At 40.8% G+C, this 21,420-nt stretch overlaps 1 protein-coding gene across 11 annotated transcripts in view; it reads right to left on the bottom strand.

Moving 5' to 3' along the window:
• CMKLR2 (chemerin chemokine-like receptor 2) overlaps window positions 1-11,775 on the bottom strand; it is a 51,987-nt gene extending 40,212 nt beyond the window's left edge. For 3 of the 11 annotated variants that reach the window (XM_086344275.1, XM_086344289.1, XM_086344337.1), the window contains exon 1: window positions 7,368-7,653. Coding sequence is in view for 1 of the 11 variants with exons in the window: in XM_086344220.1 (XP_086200346.1) it covers window positions 7,368-7,489 (122 nt within the window). In the remaining 10 variants the exon portion in view is untranslated. Of the gene's footprint in view, window positions 1-7,367; window positions 7,730-11,643 lie in introns of those variants that run through there. The other 8 variants (XM_086344257.1, XM_086344362.1, XM_086344220.1 and 5 more) reach the window with 7 other exon arrangements.
• Between the last annotated feature and the right edge of the window lie 9,645 nt (window positions 11,776-21,420).

Raw genomic sequence — 21,420 nt, 5'->3', positions numbered from 1 at the left:
CCACTCCAGTACTCTTGCCTGGAAAATCCCATGAACGGAGGAGCCTGGTAGGCTGCAGTCCGTGGGGTCGCTAGGAGTCAGACATGACAGAGCGACTTCACTTTCACTTTTCAGTTTCACGCATTGGAGAAGGAAATGGCAACCCACTCCAGTGTTCTTGCCTGGAGAATCCTAGGGACAGGGAGCCTGGTGGGCTGGCGTCTATGGGATGGCACAGAGTCGGACACGACTGACGCGACTTAGCAGCAGCAGCAGCAGCAGCCGCCCAGTATTCTTGCCTGAAAAATTCCATGGACAGAGGAACCTGGAGGGCTACAAAGAGTCGAACTGAGAGCACATGCACAAATATTTATTGGCTGGCAGTAAAACTATTCAGTGGGGTTTTTTAAAAAAAATATTTATTTACTTGGCTGCATTGAGTCTGTTTGCATCACCTGGGATCTTTTGTTGCGGTATGCGGGCTCAGTAGCTGTGCCACACTGGTTTAGTTGCCCTGTGGCACGTGGAATCTTAGTTTCCCAATCAGGGATGGAATCCACACCCCATGCATTGTGAGGTGCATTCTTAACCACTGGACCGCCAAGGTAGTCCCATATTTGGTGGGTTTTGAGAAAAGGCATTCACGGTCATGGGCATCTTGGCAACAACTAACATTTATATTTGCTTGAAAGGCAAAGGTGAGTTTGAGAAGGAAATTTCAGCTCTTAATTACCATCAAATCCATTAGTTTTTGTTCTCAGGTCCTCTTTCTTATTAAAGGTGTTAAAAGAATAATGATTAGAGATGTTTTAAATCTGTCCGGCCACTTAATTAGATCAGGATTCTTGAATGAAAACAAGTCCCACTTACAGGGAAAGATGATGAGATTTTTCTCTAAACTATTATCAGAAAATAAATAAATAAATAAATAAACTATTATCAGGAGCAAATTACATCCAATAATGTATGGCTTATAATTAAGAACAGTCTACCTAACTACATTCAAAATGAAGCAAACGAAGCATACGACATTATACGACAGGACCTAATTATACGACACCATTTAACACACTATAGTAATAGGGTAACATCTCCTGAGTACTTGTTATGTGTACTACAACACTAAGCAACTGCATTTTCACATTTCATTCTCACAACAACCCTGTGAAGTACTATTATTATTTCTATGAGGATAAGGAAGGTTGGGCAATTAACAAAAGTGGTGAAGCCCAGACAAGACTTCTGGGTCTGACTTCAGGGACTTCCTTCTTAATCCTTGTACACATGCTCTCTGTAGTAACCACCTGTTGGTGTGTTTATCTCCCTTGCTAAATGTTGAAAGTCTCAAGGGCAAGGTGATAAAGATAAAGACAAAGCTTTACTCTTTTGTGTGTCTCAAATACAGAACAGAGAGTGCAGGAAACATAGTAGGTACTCAATAAAAGTTTAGTGAATGAAGGAGGAAGTGTTTTCTCCATTCTCAAAACTATAGTATGTTGAGTATAGTTTTAGTGTTAGACATAGTTAACTATATAATGTGTATAAATAAAATATACAAACCAAACAAATATTTATGCAATAAAATAAATAATATAGATATATCTTTCTATTTTATTAAATTAATAATCCATATTTTATGTTTAAGCATATGACATTGCCATTTTATTAGGTCAAAAATCATCAAGGACAAATAACAGCACTTTTAAATGGTACCTCATTAAAAAAAATCCATGTCAACTCTTTAGTTACACAATAAGCGGAATGCACCATTACCATATGTTTTCCACTGAAACAGAGGTTTATCATTAACTGCCAAAGAGAAAGATTTATGAAAATTAAGGATGTCATATCTATAAGCACTTTCTACTAGGTCTAGTGATCTAATTTCACATACAAATTATATTTCATGCCCTTAGGTCCTTATGAAAATTCAACCCAGCACATATTATTAGACTTGACTTGGATTCTCTCTTTTCTGAGCTGCCAGGTTGCATAGTCCATGCAAAAGTCCTTCTTCATAAAGCCCTATCCTTCTAGTATTAACTCTGCCTTTATCCCAAGCCCTGATGCATCCCCTGCTGCTGCTGCTGTTAAGTCACTTCAGTCATGTCTGACTCTGTGGGACCCCATAGACGGCAGCCCACCAGGCCCCGCCGTCCCTGGGACTCTCCAGTCAAGAACACTAGAGTGGGTTGCCATTTCCTTCTCCAATGCATGAAAGTGAAAAGTGAAAGTGAAGTCATTCAGTCATGTCTGACTCTTCGAGATCCCATGGACTGAAGCCCACCAGGCTCCTCCATCCATGGGATTTTCCAGGCAAGAGCACTGGAGTGGGGTGCCATTGCCTTCTCCGATGCACCCCGTAGTGTTCCTCAAACACTTCAGTAATTATTCTGTTTATAACGATGACTTTTTGTTGAATGTTGGAGTCTGTTATATGCAACTGTATAAAGCATTTAAAAATGGAGGAACTGTACTGAAGTGGGTCAGAATATGCCACCCTCAAATATGCTACTTTGGCATATAGACTATTCCAAGTTAAAGTTATGTGAGAAAGAGCTGGTACAAGAAGGATACCCTGACCCTTCTTTGTCCCCAAAGCAGGAAATAACCCTCCTAAGTGAAAGGTAGCCTCCCTATATCAGGAGAGTAGAAAGCATCTTTATCACCAGAAATAGGGAATTTGGGGCCAAGAAGACGTTATAAACAAAACTTGTTACTTCTTCACTAATTTACTACTCCAAATCCAAACTTCTTTGTCCTATCGATTCTTCACGAATTTATTCTTCGTCTAAAAGGTATACAAGCTGCTTGCCTTGGTTACTGCTTTGAATTTCATATATGGACTCCCGTACACATGAAATTAGTTTTTCTCTTGTTAATCAGTTTTATTTGATTATTACACCAGCCAAACACCTTTGAAAGTAAGAAGGGAAGTTTCCACCTCTCTAACACCCAAATGATTTGGTTATTATACTAAATGATGGCCTGGGTGACCATGGACAGTTCTTAAATTTAACTTTTTTTTGTTTGTTTCTTGCATAAGAAGAAATACCAAAGTAGAACTTCAGAGAGTAACCCTTGAGGCCTTTTAAAGGTCATAGGATAAGCTTTGCTTCTTCATGATTCCTGAGAGATTATGACTTCTTTTTATTTAACTCTTTATATGCTGAACTTCATTAAATAAATTACTTTCTTGAATGTTGTCATCTAGTGGTTGCATTCTTGCCAGCAATACCAGTAAGGTCTCTCTTTTTTGGTGTTCGAAAAAAGTCCTCCTAAACCATTGCTGCTGCTGCTAAGTCATTTCAGTCGTGTCCGATTCTGTATGACCCTTTAGACGGCAGCCCAGCAGGCTCCCCTGTCCCTGGGATTCTCCAGGCAAGAACACTGGAGTGGGTTGCCATTTCCTTCTCCAATGCATGAAGGTGAAAAGTGAAAGTGAAGTCACTCAGTCGTGTCCGACTCTTAGCGACCCCATGGACTGCAGCCTACCAGGCTCCCCTGTCCCTGGGATTTTCCAGGCAAGAGTACTGGAGTGGGGTGCCATTGCCTTCTCTGTTGAGGGGTCTGAATTCTTTTTCTACTCTACTTCCTTCTTCAATTTAAACACTATACCTCAGTGAGTGAAGGTCGCTCAGTCATGTCTGACTCTTTGCAACCCCATGGACTATACAGTCATGGAATTCTCCAGGCCAGAATAATGGAGTGGGTAGCCTTTCCCTTCTCCAGGGGATCTTCCCAACCCAGGGATTGAACCCAGGTCTCCCGCATTGCAGGCAGATTCTTTACCAGCTAGCTGAGCTACCAGGGAAGCCCTAAGAATACTGGAGTGGGTAGCCTATTCCTTCTCCAGAGGATCTTCCTGACCCAGGAATCGAACCAGGGTCTCTTGCATTGTAGGCAGATTCTTTACCAGCTGAGCTACCAGGAAAGCCCAGGCTGAAGGAAGGACTGCATAATTCCTAGCAAAAAGCTTGTGCCTGATTCATGTTTACTTTTTTTCTACTGACACTATTTTCTTTAACAATGAAGAGAATTTTTCATCTTATTTGAGTATCATGGAATAATCAGTACATATTATGATAATTGAAGAATATGAAAACATAGAATCTGAATAAAAAATTTGTTTCACCAAATATTAGGTATCCACTGTGTGTGCAAGGACCCCATTATATATATCACATTGAACAATGACTTAATAAGCAGAGGTTGGAAAAAGGGTAAGAGGTGAGACTGGAGGGCTCGAAGGAACCTAGCCCATCAATTTATTTAAGACTAAAGGAAACTGAGTTCCAGGAAGTTTGCTCAGCCTCAAGTCACAAAACAAATTAGAGACAAAGCTGGGATTAAAATCTGGGGTGACAGACAATTTCAAAATAGACAGACAATTTCAAATAGCAAGTTTAACAATGCTATGCAGCCATAGATTTGGGGAATGTTTAGAAATTGTCCAATTTAAGAGGATGCTGTGTTATTTATCTGCATTTAGCTAGTTTTGCTTTTTTTCTATCTTTAAAATTTTTATACTATCAGTTTTTATTGTGGTCTTGGCTTTTGCTACTTTCATTAGAAGATTTGTGAGGCAGTAGGAGTGGGGGAAGGAAGGATTGGGAGTTTGGGATTAGTAGATGCAAACTATTACACATAGGATGAATAAAACAAGGTCTTACTTGTTCTACAGCACAGGGAACTGCATTCAATATGCTGTGATAAAACATGCTGGAAAAGAGCATGAAAAAGAATATATATATATGTGTGTGTGTATAACTGAGTCACTGCTGTACAGCAGAAATTAAACACAACGTTGGTAGTCAACTATACTTCAGAACATTTTTCAAAAGACGTCTCATGAGGCAGAAACCTTTGTTCAAGTTAATGTCACCAAAGAAACTGGATGAATTAGAATGGAAGAGCCTCCACCAGACTGAAGGGTTTAACTTTCAGATCTTCAGGTTAAAGACCTGAAGAAAAAAATAGATGGGAATTCTCAATATTATAAAATTTTAAAATTATACAAATAATGGACTATTAGAAAGTTTGGGGAAAGAGAAAGGATATATATATCACCTGAAGGGGTCCAGCATGTGCCACTGTGGCATAAAAATTATCTTGAACAGAGGGCGTGTGAGGTCCCAAAAGAACTCAGTTGTCGTAAACCCCCTCCCCAGGAGCAGCAAGGAAAGGTCGACTCTTAACCTCCATGGGCGAGAAGTCTCCACAACAGATCCAAACAATGTCACGCAAACTATCCTGCTGCCCATCTATTCTCCTAAAGGCCTGTTTATGTTTCTCAAAAGTCATTTGTTTTCCCATAAGTGCCCTTTCTCCACCTCCTCCTTCCTTATTTAGATATTTAAGAAGTCACTTGTATTCCTGTAACTGTCCTTCTTTCTCCTCCCTTCCCTTTAAGATGGTGTGAAGTGAAATCACTCAGTCATGTCCAACTCTTTGCGATACCATGGACTGTAGCCTACCAGGCTCCTCTGTTCATGAGATTTTCCAGGCTATAGTACTGGAGTGGATTACCATTTCCTTCTCCAGGGGATCTTTCCAACCCAGGGATTGAACCCGGGTCTCCCGCATTGTAGACAGACGCTTTACCGTCTGAGCCACCAGGGACCAGGCCCCAGTTCCAGCCCTCCCTTTGAGTGACATTTTTATGTGAAGTCCATCATCTGTCATTTATTAGTTTAATTCATAAGCCTTCAGAAACTGAATTTAAGAGGGTAGAGGAAAAGTTTTTCTTCCCTGATAAATCACCAGTTCACCATTAGCTTAACACAGTTGTTTTCAATTTTGTGTGTTTTTCTTCAATTCTTTCATTTCCATTTACCTTTTTACATAATCACAGTCACTGTCAGTATTATGAGCACTTGTCCATGATGCAACATATTCCTCCAAACTATTATTGCCTAATGACTTAAACATTTCACTGAAATAATATATAAGGTTAACTAGCTTTATTTTCTTAATGATTGGAGTACAATTGCTTTACAATGCTGTATTAGTTTCTGCTGAATAACAACGTGAATCGGGGGGGGGGGGAGGGTGTGTGTGTGTGTGTGTGTGTGTGTGTGTGTGTGTGTGTAATCCCCTCCCTCCCACCCACCTCTTAAGCAGCTTTCTACTGCTGGATATTTAGATTGCTTTTAGTTTTTTTAAATTGTAAACTATTCAGAAAAAAAGTCTTTGAGCACAAGACTTTTCTTATTTCAGAATTACTTCTGTAAGTTAGCTTCAACTGCTGTAGCCTTTGAGAGGGGAATGTTGGGTTAAATAACTGTCTCTCAGGGAGACGACAGTTAGTAGTAAAGTAACACAGAAAAGGTATGACATTCTTTATAAACTAAAGAACTTAAATTTTAGGTAAAATCATAAATAATATCTGTGAAAAAACAAAAATCATTCAGTGTCTGGAAGAAGTGCAAACATGATGAGTGTTATACAAAAAGAGAAATTACTTGAACTAGGTAATTTGAGATGTCTGTTGGCTTTTTCACAAAACAAACTAGTGGATTAATTTAGCAACAAGTTGGTGGAAGCTTGGGCAAATGAGTTTGTTTGAAGGAAGAATGGCCAGCTTAAGAGAGTAACTGATGGTGAAAGTTCTATTATCAAATTTTCATTTGGTTTTCATTAGTTTTCATTTAGGGGAAAAGAATAAACTATTGACAAAGAGCAATTGGTGAACACAGTTATCTGACCACCCAGAGTTAGCCCAACCTTTTCTCCCACATACTTCCCTTCGTCCTGCGTTAGATGAGCTCAGATACCAAATCCTCTAACAGGCAATTGATAATGAGATTTCAAAAACGCAGCAGCAAAAAAGAAATGTTGGTATTGAAGAACCGAATGCTATTCATCTCAAAAAGGAGAAAACCAAGCCACGTTACAACTCAATTTAGAACTTTGTTCCTACCATGTAATCAAAAGAGGGCAAAATCAGTTTTCATCTCAGAGCACCATTTCCTCCTACTCGATTTCACTACAGTGAGCTTTCCACTAATGATGTTAGACATTTCTGAGTCATAACTGCATTTGTGAGCTGTCATTTTCTAGGTAAAAGCTGATGAAATGAAAGTTCTTCATTGCGCCTTCCCAATTCCCCCATCCCACCCCAGCAACCTAGTCCTGTTCTCTCAGTGTTTCAGATTTAATCACAGCTGTTGCAAACCCAGTTACACTTTTCCTAAACACTTTTGACAGGACCAAAAATATGAATTTGCACAGAGAGTGTTTCATAAGCTATCAGGAGTCCTTTTCCTTTTTGTTTTTTGCCAGCTGGTAGTTAGTCCAAATACTGCTTTGTAAATAAATCATCTGCAGGCATCCTCATCAGGTCAGCTGCAAACGTGTCAGTGTGAGGAAAACAAGAAAGCACTTACCAGTTAATTTTCTGTGAGGAGAGAAGCTTTTGTGATGTCTGGGTGTAACTTCCCTGCTCCAGAATGAAATGGAGAGTGGTTTTCAGAACAGCTACGTTGGACACTTTCCCCAGCCTCCTCATTCGGCTTTTATCTGGCTTTTGAAATGACACTGTAGAGGAGAATGATGTAGGGTTTCGCTTGAATGTGGTTTTTCCCTTCCTCCTCTACCCTCCATAAAAATTCATCATGTATTCCAGGAGAAAAGTAAGCAGTGAACACACTGCACAGATTAATTCTTCTGCTCAGCATGGACACATGTGTATCAGAGGTTTGTTCCCTGAAAGATCATTGCTGTTGGCTGCAGCGCCTCAAGCTGGAAACCAGCTTCCAAAGGGGGAGGCACCAATCCCTCCTTTGTTTGGATGGGCTTTGGCTTACGAATCAATTTAAAGTTCATTCCAACGTTGGCATGAAAAGAACCATAGAATCTAAGTAGAGCTCTTCAAATGTACCCAGGGCTCATTAGGAAAGAGATTTTATTTCCTGGGTTTCAGTGGGAGGAATCAGAATCACACAATAGTTAAGTATGAATTAATATTTTAATTTTTATTTCTTTATTGAGGTGGGTTGAGAGAGAGTTTTCCAGGTTTTGGAGAAATTAAAGATCCGATTCTTATCTCTCATTTCATCTGTGATGAGGGCAGATGAGGGCAAGTCTGTGTACCTGAAGGACTCAGAGAATGAGAAGTGTGGAGGCTGATACTTCACACTAGGAAGCCAGCCCTGATGCAATTAGCTTGTCCATCTGTAGAGCTAACTCGATTTTCTTTAAGGTCAAACATCAGCTTGTCCATGTGAACATTACTAGGTCTTAAAACGTTAGCCAAGCTAATTGAACACTGTGAGGTGTGACAGGCCAGAAAACACAATTTGTGTCTGATTGCTGTGAGTTCTGAGGGCTTAGGAGAATGGGTCACCCTGAAAGGTGCCTTGTTGAAGACTAAGAATTATTTTGAGAGTTTTATTTTAAGGAACTTCAAGCTCAGGAAAAGCTCCGAAAACTGAGTAGAAGTTAACCATTTGTAAGGGAAATCTTACATTTGTAAAGGAAATTTACATTAGAAAGGGGGCCAGTATCAGGAAGACAGTGATTCCTTTTTCTTTTGAGACTAAACTTCTGGACCTAGCCACCTCAGTTTACCAAACAATTCCTGTTTTCACCAGTCTGTGAATTGCCTTCCCCCACCTTTAAGCCTCAGACCCCATCCTTTTCCTTAGTTCAGGATGGAATATTATCTTCAATCTTCTTTTCAGTGGGGTTTCTGTGTGTACATAATTAAAATTTCCCCCTGTTAATCTTTTATTTGCAGTGGTGGATTTAGCCAAGTATAATGAAAGGTTGAAGGAAAATTATTTTCCCCCTCTACAAGATGAAGTCCAGAAAATCGAAAACAATAATCCTCTGTTGGGGGGCGGGGGTTGGTGAGAGTGGGGTGGGGGCAGACTGGGATAACACTGGGGGATAGAGTGGGTATGATTTCTCAAACTACACATGTCCCTCAGCCCCCTGGGGATGTACACTGTTCCATGTTTGCCCCCAGTCCTTGATTCCACAGAAATATCACTATTAATAATCTTGGCATATTACTTGTCAATGTTATCTGACAAGTTATCACTGAAGGAGGTGATACCTGATGGAGGTGATATCCATTCACTAATTCCTACCCCTTGGCATCAGCTATATTCGTATTTACTGAGTTATATGTTGTCTTCCATAATCACACAAAAGCACAATTTCATCCATAAAAGACACTTTTTTAGAAGAAGCTTTTTCAGGAAGTTTTGGTTACTTTACATGGCTTTAGATATATTTTCTAGTAGTGGAGTGTGAAGCATCAGGTAGCAAAAAAGACAAAAGAAATGACATTTCACAAGCATTTACTGTGCTCCCAGCACAGTAATCACACTGAAACCCAGGAAAGGATCAGCCTTTTTAGTTTTCTGTTTTAGTTACCACCTAAAACAACAAAGTTGTGACAGATGCTTACTTAGCTTTGAAATTGGTCCCCCCAAGTCAAGGATAGTAAATAAAATCTCTATCCTAATCAGCCCTATACTCTATGCTCTGTGTCTGAGGAGCTCTGCTTCAAAGTCCTAAGGCTTGCCTTATATTTGATCTTTTATTCAAAAGTAGTTAAAACTGAAGTGCTCATGTATACGAGACATTAGCTTACCTGCATTGGTTAAGCTGATGAGTCAGGTCATTGGGGATCTGTGAATTGCAGAGTTGGAGTTCTGTCCCAGGCATTCTGATTCCAAATGCCAAGCTCTTAATGTAACTGGGAAGGGTTAATTTTTGACTCCCTGCGGGATCTGTTTCTCTGACTTTAACCCTGTTTTTGCCGTTTCTATTATTATAATCAAACATAATGGCCTGCCTCAGAGAGCCCTGCCCCCTCTGCCTGACCCTTTTAAAGTGCCTTTGTTTAGCTCACAGGGAGATTATCTGACCCAGCCCACCAATGAATGACTGTAAGTAAAGGAAACTAACATATCCCCCTGCCTGAGGCTTGCCATTCTAGGAGATAATTGCCAGAGTCAAACGGTCTTTTCACTTTGTTTCCTGGCCTCCCCCCATCCCTGATCCATAAAGGAACCTGGCATCCAGGCCCCAACAAGATGGTTATTTTGAGACATTAGTCAGCCATTTTCTCAGTCAGCCTCAACACTTCGTCCCTCAGATTTATTGGCCTCTAGTGCAGTCCGGAGAGTGAGCTTGGACTCAGTAACATTAAGACACTTAGCTCTATGAGAAAAGGTGTTTCCAGAATCAAGTGACTAGGAGGAAGGGGCAGGAATAACTTCTGCCAAATAAAAGACTTTCAGGACAGTTCCGGCATTTTCTAAATCAGTGCAAGTTCTCTGAAACCTGCTGTGGTCAGGGTTTCAAGGGGTCTTTCTAGAGGGGTGGGTGTGTATAAGCAGGTCTAAAGGGCCAGCTGGGCTCAGAGGGAAGATACACAGTGCCTCTATCATACTATTTTTGAGGAATGGGATCATTCTTTAAAAATAGTTTTTCTCCACTGATACTTGAAATTTCACTCTTAGAAAATCAGTCTTTTGAAGAGAGTACGTTTTAAAAGAGAAACTTTGTATTAAGTAAGGTTCTAGTGGTTAGAATGGACTGGGTGCTTTTAAGATGACTGTCCCTTCTCCTTACTCCAACCCCTCCAGAAAAAATTGGGATCAGTAATTTGGTCTCTGCAGAGGATGAGATGGTTTGATGGCATCACCAACTCAATGGACATAAATTTGAGTAGACTCTGGGAGTTGGTGACGGACAGGGAGGCCTGGCATGTTGCAGTCCACGGGGTCGCAAAGAGTCAGACATGACTGAGTGACTGAACTGAACTTGGTCTCCCATATCTTGCAATGATCAAGAATATCTTTATTCTTTTCCTTTCTTGTATGATGATAAAATAGCAAATTTACCTCAAACACCTAAATACTCTGATGATAGAAATTTGAGAAATAGACATTTGAGAAAACACAATAGATCACAGTGGGTTTTGTTACTGACCATTTCTAATATTTTTGTTGTTGTTTGTAAAAAGAAAAAAAAAAAATTGGCCCAGAACATAACCTCTGGGAAAGAGACAATGTGATAAGATGGATATTTTCTTTTAAAAGAAACTGATCTGTGAAAAAGGCAAAAACCTCACTTCTTTTGAGTTTTTTTCCTCTTGTCATACAGGGAGATGACTACCTCCTTGTGTAAATGCCCTTCGTAGGCCTGTTTCTTTGGGGTAGGCAGAGTCAGAGATTATACCTGGGGGCCTTTAGTGGGTTAACAGTGAGCTTTTCCTTGGGATTTAAATGGCAGACTCAGTTCTTTGGGAGGTCACAGCAAGGAGCCATGCCCATGTGGCCATATAGGGCCGCTTCCATGCACTTAAACCAGACAATTCTTAACAGCCACAGAAGACAAAGCCAGCTTCAAATTCTTGCTTTAAATTTTGTACAACCCCTGCAGGAACCTAGCCTGAGGATACTTAGTAAATCTGTCAAAGGAATTAAAATATAGCTTTTTAATTAAGATATACAAAGCTCTAATTACCTGCGGAAATGAGTGGAACAACTTCTATTGTTGTCTTTTACTTGGAAAAAACCTCTTTTAATATGCCAAATGCCAGCTCAAATGAAATCTACATACTGAGACTTAGAATGCTGTTCTTAACTACCTATCTCAGAGGTTCTGAGCCTGAAACCTTTGGAGGGCCAAGCAAACACTCACCCCTCAGAAGGTGCCCATGCAGTGCAGCGGCAAGGAGTCCAGTGGGCCAAGGCTTCCAGGCTCCGTGCTCTGAATCTTTGAGGTAAAGAATTTCTCTGGAAGAACTGGCCGCAGCTACCCAGAGTCTTGAAAGAAATATTTCTTCTTTTTGTAACCAAGGGAGGTAAATAATCTTTTAACTCATTGCCCTACAAAGAAAAAAAAAAGTGGTTGTCAGTAGTTAAATAAATTTGGTGTATATCACTTAGTCCACAGGCATCTGGGTGACACCATCCTTGGCCCTGACTCAAGAGAAAGGAGGACTCTGGGGCTTCAGGCCACTCCCAACTATTTACTGTAATTATGCTTCTTTTCTCGTTAAACTGCAGATTATGGATGTGATGTAAGTGTAGCTGGATTTTTCTAAGATGTCACATTTGGGGAAAGGAAAGGATCAGAAAATAAATTGTATTTTCTCAACTTCTGTAACTGATTCAATCACTACTTGCATTTTTATTAGGAATTTTGTAGCCTGCGGGTGAACTGCAGCTGAGGACCTATTTTGTTTGCGTCGCAGTGTTTTTCTAGAGTTTGAATTAATTTCCATCATTTAAAAATCAAGGGATATCACAAAGACATCAGATTGTCAGCTCCTCATGAAAAAAAATTGCCAGAGGTTTGTAACTATGGGCCTGTGTCCCACAAGGATACAGTTGAGGAAGGCTGAATAGGAGCTGCTCCCGGTGTCACCCGCAACTTGCAGCCGGGCATTTCTATTCATTCTATACCTTTCTCCCCTGCCTTCTGACTCACAGACAATGTTCATGTGGACCTTCTAGGAGTTTGGGCTTGCAACCTCATGTTCTTTCCCAATTCTTTTCCTGTTGAGTTTCTTCAATTTAGGACAATTGCGTACACAGAAAGATAAGTCATTGGGCAATCGTTTTTATTGCATAAGGAATTTTAGGTTTGGTCATTTTAAAAATATGAATCCCCAAAGCTTCCCTCCTAAAACCAGACTGCATTATAAAATATGGTTAAATCAATGAAACCAGCTTTAACTAGCTTAACTAGCGGTAGGTGCAAAGGAAGAGCAGTGGGGGCAACCTGCCCCTATGTAGGCAATAATGGAGTGCTGTCTTTAGAGAATTTCAACCCAATAATAAAACCACCTAAAGCCCTTCTGCTTTTTGTGATCACTGTGTGCCAGAAATTCTAAGCAGGTGATGAAACCCTCCCCGCCTCAAAATACCTTTAAGTTCTAGAAAATTGCTGATATTATATTAGTGGAACCACTGACAGAAATTGTCTACCCTGGCCAGGAACAATAGTAATGACTTGCATGAGTTACCTTACAACAGGAATTCCTGGTAAGGAAAGCAGAACTCACAAGCAACCACCAACCAGAAGAATTTGGCAAAGGTCAGAAGGAGAGAGGGGAGGCCAGTCCATATGTCCTACCAACCCCAGAATCCTTCTTGTTGGAATCCATCTTGACTGAGCAATGCACAAGCCACCAAGAAGCACCCTGAGTCAGAATGATTGGCCAGAGACAACCTGGAAACTAACCCCCACCACCATGAAACCCAAGACTGCAAGCCAGGTGGCAGAGCAGTTCTCCTGGGTGTCCTTACCCTGCTGCCCTCTGCCCAGGCACCCCTTCCCATTAAAGTCTCTTGCTTTGTCAGCACATGTGCCTCCTTGGACAATTCATTCGAGTGCTAGACATGAGCCCACTCTTGGGCTCTGCAAAGTGTCCTCTTTCCAGCAACAATTATTCTGACTTTTAATTACATATACATATTTTTTATTACATATACATTGCCTTATTTTTTAATAGGCGATGTGCTTTATATGACGGAGAAGGCAATGGCACCCCACTCCAGTACTCTTGCCTGGAAAATCCCATGGGCAGAGGAGCCTGGTGGGCTGCAGTCCATGGGGTCGCCAAGAGTCGGACACGACTGAGTGACTTCACTTTCACTTTTTACTTTCATGCATTGGAGAAGGAAATGGCAACCCACTCCAGTGTTCTTGCCTGGAGAATCCCAGGGACCGGGGAGCCTGGTGGGCTGCCATCTATGGGGTCACACAGAGTCAGACACGACTGAAGTGACTTAGCATAGCTTTATATGAAAGCTGCTTATTCTTATTTTAATTACTGTTCAGTTCAGTTTAGTGCAGTCACTCAGTCGTGTCCAACTCTTTGCAACCCCATGAATTGCAGCATCCCAGGCCCCCCTGTCCATCACCAACTCCCGGAGTTTACCCAAACTCATGTCCATTGAGTCGGTGATGCCATCCAGCCATCTCATCCTCTGTCGTCCTCTTCTCCTCCTGCCCCCTATCCCTCCCAGCATCAGGGTCTTTTCCAATGAGTCAACTCTTCACATGAGGTGGCCAAAGTGTTGGAGTTTCAGCTTCAACATCAGTCCTTCCAATGAACATCCAGGACTGATCTCCTTTAGGATGGACTGGTTGGATTTTTTTGCAGTCCAAGGGACTCTCAAGAGTCTTTTCCAACACCACAGTTCAAAAGCATCCATTCTTCGGCACTCAGCTTTCTTTATAGTCCAACTCTCACATCCATACATGACCACTGGAAAAACCATAGCCTTGACTAGATGGACCTTTGTTGGCAAAGTAATGTCTCTGCTTTTTAATATGCTATCTAAGTTGGTCATAACTTTCCTTCCAAGGAGGAACCATCTTTTAATTTCATGGCTGCAATCACCATCTGCAGTGATTTTGGAGCCCCCAAAAATAAAGTCTAATACTGTTTCCACTGTTTCCCCATGTGTTTGCCATGAAGTGATGGGACCAGATGCCATGATCTTCGTTTTCTGAATGTTGAGCTTTAAGCCAACTTTTTCACTCTCCTCTTTCACTTTCATCAAGAGGCTTTTTAGTTCCTCTTCACTTTCTGCCATAAGGGTGGTGTCATCTGCATATCTGAGCTTATTGATATTTCTCCCAGCAATCTTGATTCCAGCTTGTGCTTCTTCCAGCCCAGCGCTTCTCATGATGTACTCTGCATAGAAGTTAAATAAGCAGGGTGATAATAATACAGCCTTGATGTACTCCTTTTTATTCTTTAATAGACAATGTGTTTATGTATACGTGCTTATATATCATCAAAAGGCGATGAACAAAGGGCAGTCTATTTCAAATTCTTTATTCCATGAAACCACTTGGAATTTTTAGTTATATTTAAAACATAATTGGTAAAACCAAGGGGGTACTGCAAGCTATGCTATTTTTTGTTTTTGGCAAATGTAAATTTTAGTCCAGAGATAATTTATTTTTTTACTTAATTTGAATACTTTTTTAAAAATTGAAAATCATTCAAGAAAATTGTTTGTTTTAAAATGACTGATTTGGGCTTCCCTAGTGGCTCAGTGGTAAAGAATCCACCTGCCAGGGCAGGAGACATGAGTACGATCCCTGGTCCGGGAAGAACCCACATGCTGAGGGACAACTAAGCCCATGGGCCACAGATACCAAGCCCATGTGCTGCAAATACTGAAGCCATTGTACTCTAGGGGCCCATGCCCCACAATAAGAGAATCCACTGCAATGAGAAGCCTAAGAACCGCAACCAGGGAAGAGACCCACTTTCCGCAACTACAGAAAGCCTGCGCACAGCAATGAACTACCAGCACAGCCAAAACGAACTAACTAAATAAATCTTAAAAAAAACAACAAGGAGAAGGAAATGGCAACCCACTCCAGTACCTTTGCTTGGGAAATCCCATGGGGAGTCTAGTGTGCAATAGTCCATGGAGTACAACAGGGCCGGACACGGCTTAGCGACTAACAACAGCAAATGGCAGTTCTAGCCAATGTGTGAGAACAAAGACTTGTAAGGAATCGGGGGTTGGGGCTGAAACCAACATCCTATTGTTTACAGATGTGAATGTCTATTTAGAAAAACCAAAATAAACTGCAAGCAAATATTTAAAAAAAAACAAAAAACAAAAAAAGACCGATTCAAGAAGTAAAAGCATGCATAGCAGTGATGTGACTGAATAGTTGCCTAGGACTTCCCTGATGGTCGCATGGTTAAGAATCTGCCTCTCAATGCAGGGGACACCTACTGGATCCCTGATCCAGGAGGATTCCTGGAGGGACAGCCAAGCCTGAGTGCCACAACTACTGAGCCCACGTGCCCTAGAGCCCGGGCTTTGAGACAAGCCACTGCAATGAGAAGCCAGAACACTGCAACAAAGCGCTCCCACAGGCCATAACTACAGAAAGGACTTGTGCAGCAACAAGACCCAGCACAGCCAAAAATGAAATAAATAAATAAACTTATTCAGAAAAAAGTTGCCTATATTGTATCTTCAGTAGACATATCAGTTTTATTAAAATTAAGCTGTTAATTGTTGATGTAGGGCAGGAAAAGAATCTTTCACCCCATCCATCAAAAGAGGTCCCTCTAACAAAAGACACATTAACAACAAAAAACATACATATATACATAATTTTAGTTTTACATGACTTGAGAGACTTCATAAGAAAATGAAGGCCTGAGGAAGCAGTTGAACCTGAGTGTTTTTACGCTTGGTTTGATGAACAGCCCAGTCTTGAGAAAATTAGATGGGACAGAAGGAGTATGAACTAAGTGCAGTAAATTGGGGGAAACAGCAAGTCCCATCTGTTCAGATTCCCCTGGTGTCTTAGAGATGAGAATGCCCCTTTCATCAGTATAGGAAGGGGACCACGCACATGATGGTTTCATGCCTTGGGAGCAGCTCAGAAGGACAACCTGTTTCTTAAATTCCTTCAGCTCAAAATATTCAATATGGGAATGTGCCACACTTTGGGGTGATGTATCCTGAGCCGTGTCACTGGACAATTATTTGCAGAAAATATTACATTGGGGGTTCCCTGACAGCTCAGTTGGTAAAGAATCCACCTGCAATGCAGGAGACCCCAGTTCAATTCCTATGTCCGGAAGATCCCCTGGAGAAGGGATAGGCTACCTACTCCAGTATTCTTGGGCTTCCTTTACCAGCTGGTAAAGAATCCATCTGCAGTGTGGGAGACCTGGGTTCGATCCCTGGGTTGGGAAGATTCCCTGGGGAAGAGAAAGAATTACCCCACTCCAGTATTCTGGCCTGGAGAATTCCATGACTGTATAGTCTATGGGGTCGAAAAGAGTCAGACAGGACTGAGCGACTTTCACTTTCATTATTACATCAGACTGTAAACAAAGGATCTACAGTCAAATTGTTAGATATTAAAAACTGTTGAAGAAACAGTTCAATTTTTCTCCTTTTGTGTTACAACTATGTATTTATTTCTCACTTTGTTTCCTGGCATAATTATATAGCCAAAGTTGAGTAAATAAAAATTCTCACTACCTAGATTTCTTTTTGTTTCATTTCATGACATTGCTGGAAATTATTTGGTCATATTGAGGGGGGTGTGTGTGTGTTAGTTGCTCAGTCATGTATGACTCTTTGTGACCCTATGGACTGTAGCCTGCCAGGTTTCTCTGTCTATGGAATTCACCAGGCAAGAATACTGGAGTGGGTTGACATTTCCTGCTCCAGGGGATCTTCCCGACCTGGAGATGGAACCCACGTCGCATATCTCCTGCATTGTCAGGCAGGTTCTTTACCACTAGTGGTGCCTGGGAAAGTGAAGTGAAAGTGAAAGTCACTCAGTCGTGTCCGACTCTTTGTGAGCCCATGGACTGTACAGTCACGGAATTCTCCAGGCCAGAATACTGGAGTGGAGTAGCCTTTCCCTTCCCCAGGGAATTTTCCCAACCCAGGGATCGAACCCAGGTCTCCCACACTGCAGAAGGATTCTTTACCAGCTGAGCCACAAAGGAAGCCCAAGAATACTGGAGTAGGTAGCCTATCCCTTCTCCAGGGGATCTTCCCGACCCAGGAATTGAACAGGGGTCTCTTGAACTACAGGCAGATTCTTTACCAATTGAGCTTTCACAGAAGCTCCTTTTTAAAACTTGTTAAGGACTAAGTTAAATAAAAAATCTTCTTAGCTGTATAAGGATAAACAAGAGACAGAGAGACTCTCCACTTCTCCCAAGAGATATTGAGGAGGAGATTACTAAAAACCAGTCTGTTCCAGGTGTCAGTGTACTAGTACACCATTGCCATCCACACAGGGACCACCAAGATAATGTTACAGAGGAAAAACTTTTCTCTACCCTCTTAGGTTTCTTAGTGAGGCCTGTGAGTTAAACTGCCAAAAGATATATTAATAGGAGGAAAGGTTATTTCTCATGCACACAAGGACCTCACAGAAAAGAAATGAAAGCCTGAAGTAGTTAGGCCTGGAAGTTATATATCATTTTAACAAAGAGCAGTAAGTTAAGGAGAAGTGACTAGGCCAAAAAAAAGGTGAGTGATTGTGCTTTAAAAAAACAATATTTATTTATTTATTTGGCTGTGCTAAGTCCTGGCTGCAGCATGTGGGATCTAGTTCCCTGACCAGGGATCGAACCCCAGGGTCCCTGAATTGGGAGCACAGAGTCTTAGGCACTAGACCCCAGGGAAGTCCCAGTGATTGTGCTTTGGAAGATAATACATTGAGGAAATTTAACTAGAAAATGTGTGGTAGATAAGAATTGTTTAGTAAGTGCTTTGGTCTGAATGTGTCCCCCCAAAACTCATACACTAAGATAGTATTAGGAGAGGGGGCCTTTAGGGGGTGGTTAGGTAAGGAAGCGGAGCCCTCATGGGTAGGATTAGTGCTCTTATAAGAGAGGTACAGAGAAATGCCTTTCTTGCCCTTTCTGCCTTTGAGGACATAGCAAGGTGCCAGCTATGAACCACGAAAAGGGCCCTCATCAGAATACCACCATGCTGCCAGCTTAATCTTGGGTTTCCCAGTCTCCAGAAATGTGAGAAATACTTGTCTGTTGTTTGTCAGCTGCACAGTCCATGGTCTTTGTTACAGCAGCATGAACGGACCAAGAAGTCAGTCAGGTTTATTATGCAGACTCAAGTCAGGGCCATCTCCAGTACTAAGCGTCATTCTCCTCCTGGTGCAGGAACGGGAGGTACCTGTACAAGTAGAAGATTTACGCCTTGCTTTTAGGCAGAAAGAGGGAGGCAGAGAGTTCCTCCTGTGTCTGCTGCTTCTTAGCTGCTTTCAGGTAAAATAATCCTTATGTCAAAGTGCATATTCTGGGTTGGCTTATGCTGATCCCCTTCAGTTACCTCATGGGCTCATGTGTCTATCCCTGGATTTATTCTGTATTGGAGTTCTCTGCGGTTTATTAGCTAAGTCATGTCTGACTCTTGTGTTCTCATGGATGGTAACTTGCCAGACTCCTCTGTCCATGAAATTTTTCCAGCAAGAATACTGGAATGGGCTGTCATTTCCTTCTCCAGAGGATCATCCTGACCCAGGGATCAAACCTGAGTCTTGAACCCAAGTCTCCTACACTGCAGGCAGATTCTTTACTATGGAGCCACCAGAGAAGCCCCTGGAGTTCTCTGTACTCCATTTAATTTTTTTTCTTTTTAAATCTTCCAGATGTGTAACTCTATACCTATTAAACAAGAACTCCCATTTTTGTTGTGATTTTTTTCCCCCCCACTGCACCACATAGCTTGCAGGATCTTAGTTTCTCAGCCAGAGATTGAACCCAGGCTACAGCAGTGAAAGCACTGAGTCTTAACCACTGAACTGCAAGGGAACTCCCATGTGTGTGTGTGAATTTTTAAATGAAATTTCAACTGACAGTTTAGGTAAAGGGAGGACCTCTGGCTAAGCAACCAGCATGGGGAAGGGCAATATGATGGGTGAGGAAACCAACATCACACAGTGCCCATGGAGATAGAAAAGGTGATATGAGCAGATCCTGCCAGGGGAAGGCTGATTTGCCAGGTATGGCAGTCTTCCAGGTGGAGTTGTTGGAGGGGCTAAAATGAGGCCGAGACCACTATTTCTTCAGCATTTGAAGACGCTTGGTGTACTCATCCGGAAACATCCATGGAATGAGACATCGGCTGCTAGTTTAAGCTTTATCACTGTGCTTGTCAGTGTCATGACTGACACCTGACTCCCACAAAGTCATTTTTTTAAATAATAACATTTTTCAAGTGAGTAGTATGCTTATCATAAAAAATTTCAGAAAATACAAAAGAGCATAAAATGAGAATTCATCCTTAGCCTCACCATTTCAAGAAATCAAAGCCTTGGAATTTTGGCATAATTCTTTATTTTAAAAATGTTTATGTGAGATTAGATTCTACTTACAGTTTTATAACCTGCCCACTTCACTTACTCCATGAGCATTTTCCATGTCATTATGGGTTACTCAAAAATACGTTTTTTAAATGACTGCATAATATCACAATCTACAGGTGTTCTTTGAGACATTTTTAAAGACGGCAACTTTACTGCCATCCTAGAACACAAAAATTGCAGTACTGTCAAACCTGTCTTCAAAGTAATTTCCAATACATCTTATACTGACACAAAGTTCTATCAAGTTTGATACCAAAAATGAGCACATTTTCAGAAATTTAAAAATGAAATATAAAACCTTAGCACAGGCTGCAATTTAGACAAATAGAATCTGGTATTATCTGTCAACAAACAACCTAGAAAACTTTTTCCTAGAATTAAATAATAATTTGATGTGTTATCTACTATATTTGTAGCAGTATAATTACAATAATGAGATGTATTTAATATAATGAGACTTTATATTTTGAAAAGGTTAAGTCATGGCAAACATGCTATTTGGTGGGGCCTAGCTATTAAGCCATTTAATATTTTCCATTTAAATGTAATGAGCAAAGGAAGCAAAGTGGGGAGAAATGTTGAATTACAAGCATATTGAAATGGAAAAATGAAAACTTCTCTATCATCTTCCAGAATTAATTAGCAACAGAGCTGCAAGTTTTTAGCTTCAGTTAGATTCATGAACCCTCTCCAGTGAAGGCAAATTTATGGCATTTTAAAGCATAATTTAAAAAGCATACTTAATATTTTATTTTCTTTCTTATCATATCAGCTGTCCAAATACTGCAATAAAATCACACTTGGAATTTACCTGGAAAAAAAACACCCTAAATTATTATGGTAGGAAAGCACATAAGGGTGATCAATGCAAAGACCAGGACACCTGTGGCCAAAACAGAACATGGAAACGGAACTGAAGAAATTACTCATTAGAAGAAAAAGTAGATTGATTAACATTGCACTTTAAGATAAGGAGCCCAGTCCTTAGAAAGGCATGGACCACACATGTTCTAGAATTCTTTCCTCTGTAGGATAGATATGCTCAATTTTGTGTTTAGTCACTTGTTTCAGAAAAGTAGAAACACCACATACTGACTGCACAACGTTGGGCATTAGGAAAGCCTGGTTTTCTGATTCCATCTGCTCGCCCATTGACCAACTGAATGACTTTAAGTAAGTTTCTGAAATTCTTTAAGCCCTGATTTTCTTATCTGGAGAATGGGGATAATGATACTACCTATATCATGGTGTTGTGAGTTTTCTATGACATATATAAAGCCACATAAAGAGTAAGGTCTCAATAAATGTTTGTATTATTACTTGCTCTGAATTGCCCAAGGTGCTCTTCGCCTACACAATCTATAAATGAAGTGCTTTTATTGTCCATACACTACATGACAGGGACCACAGTTACCTCCTCAAAATCCATTCCTTTCTCTTTCTTATTATCAGAACCACAATTTTGTTTAGCAAATAAGTATTGTTGTTGTATTCAGATAAATCAGATAAAGGTCTCAGTTTCCACAGATTTATGTAGAAAACATGGGCTGGGGCTTCAAGGAAAGC

The sequence above is a fragment of the Bos grunniens genome, chromosome 2 (genome assembly GCF_055505025.1).
Source record: "Bos grunniens cultivar Pamir isolate PY7600 chromosome 2, Bosgru_T2T1.0, whole genome shotgun sequence".
Lineage (NCBI taxonomy): Eukaryota > Metazoa > Chordata > Mammalia > Artiodactyla > Bovidae > Bos > Bos grunniens.
Note: the sequence above shows the minus strand (reverse complement) of the source record. Positions and strands in the feature narration are given on the sequence as shown.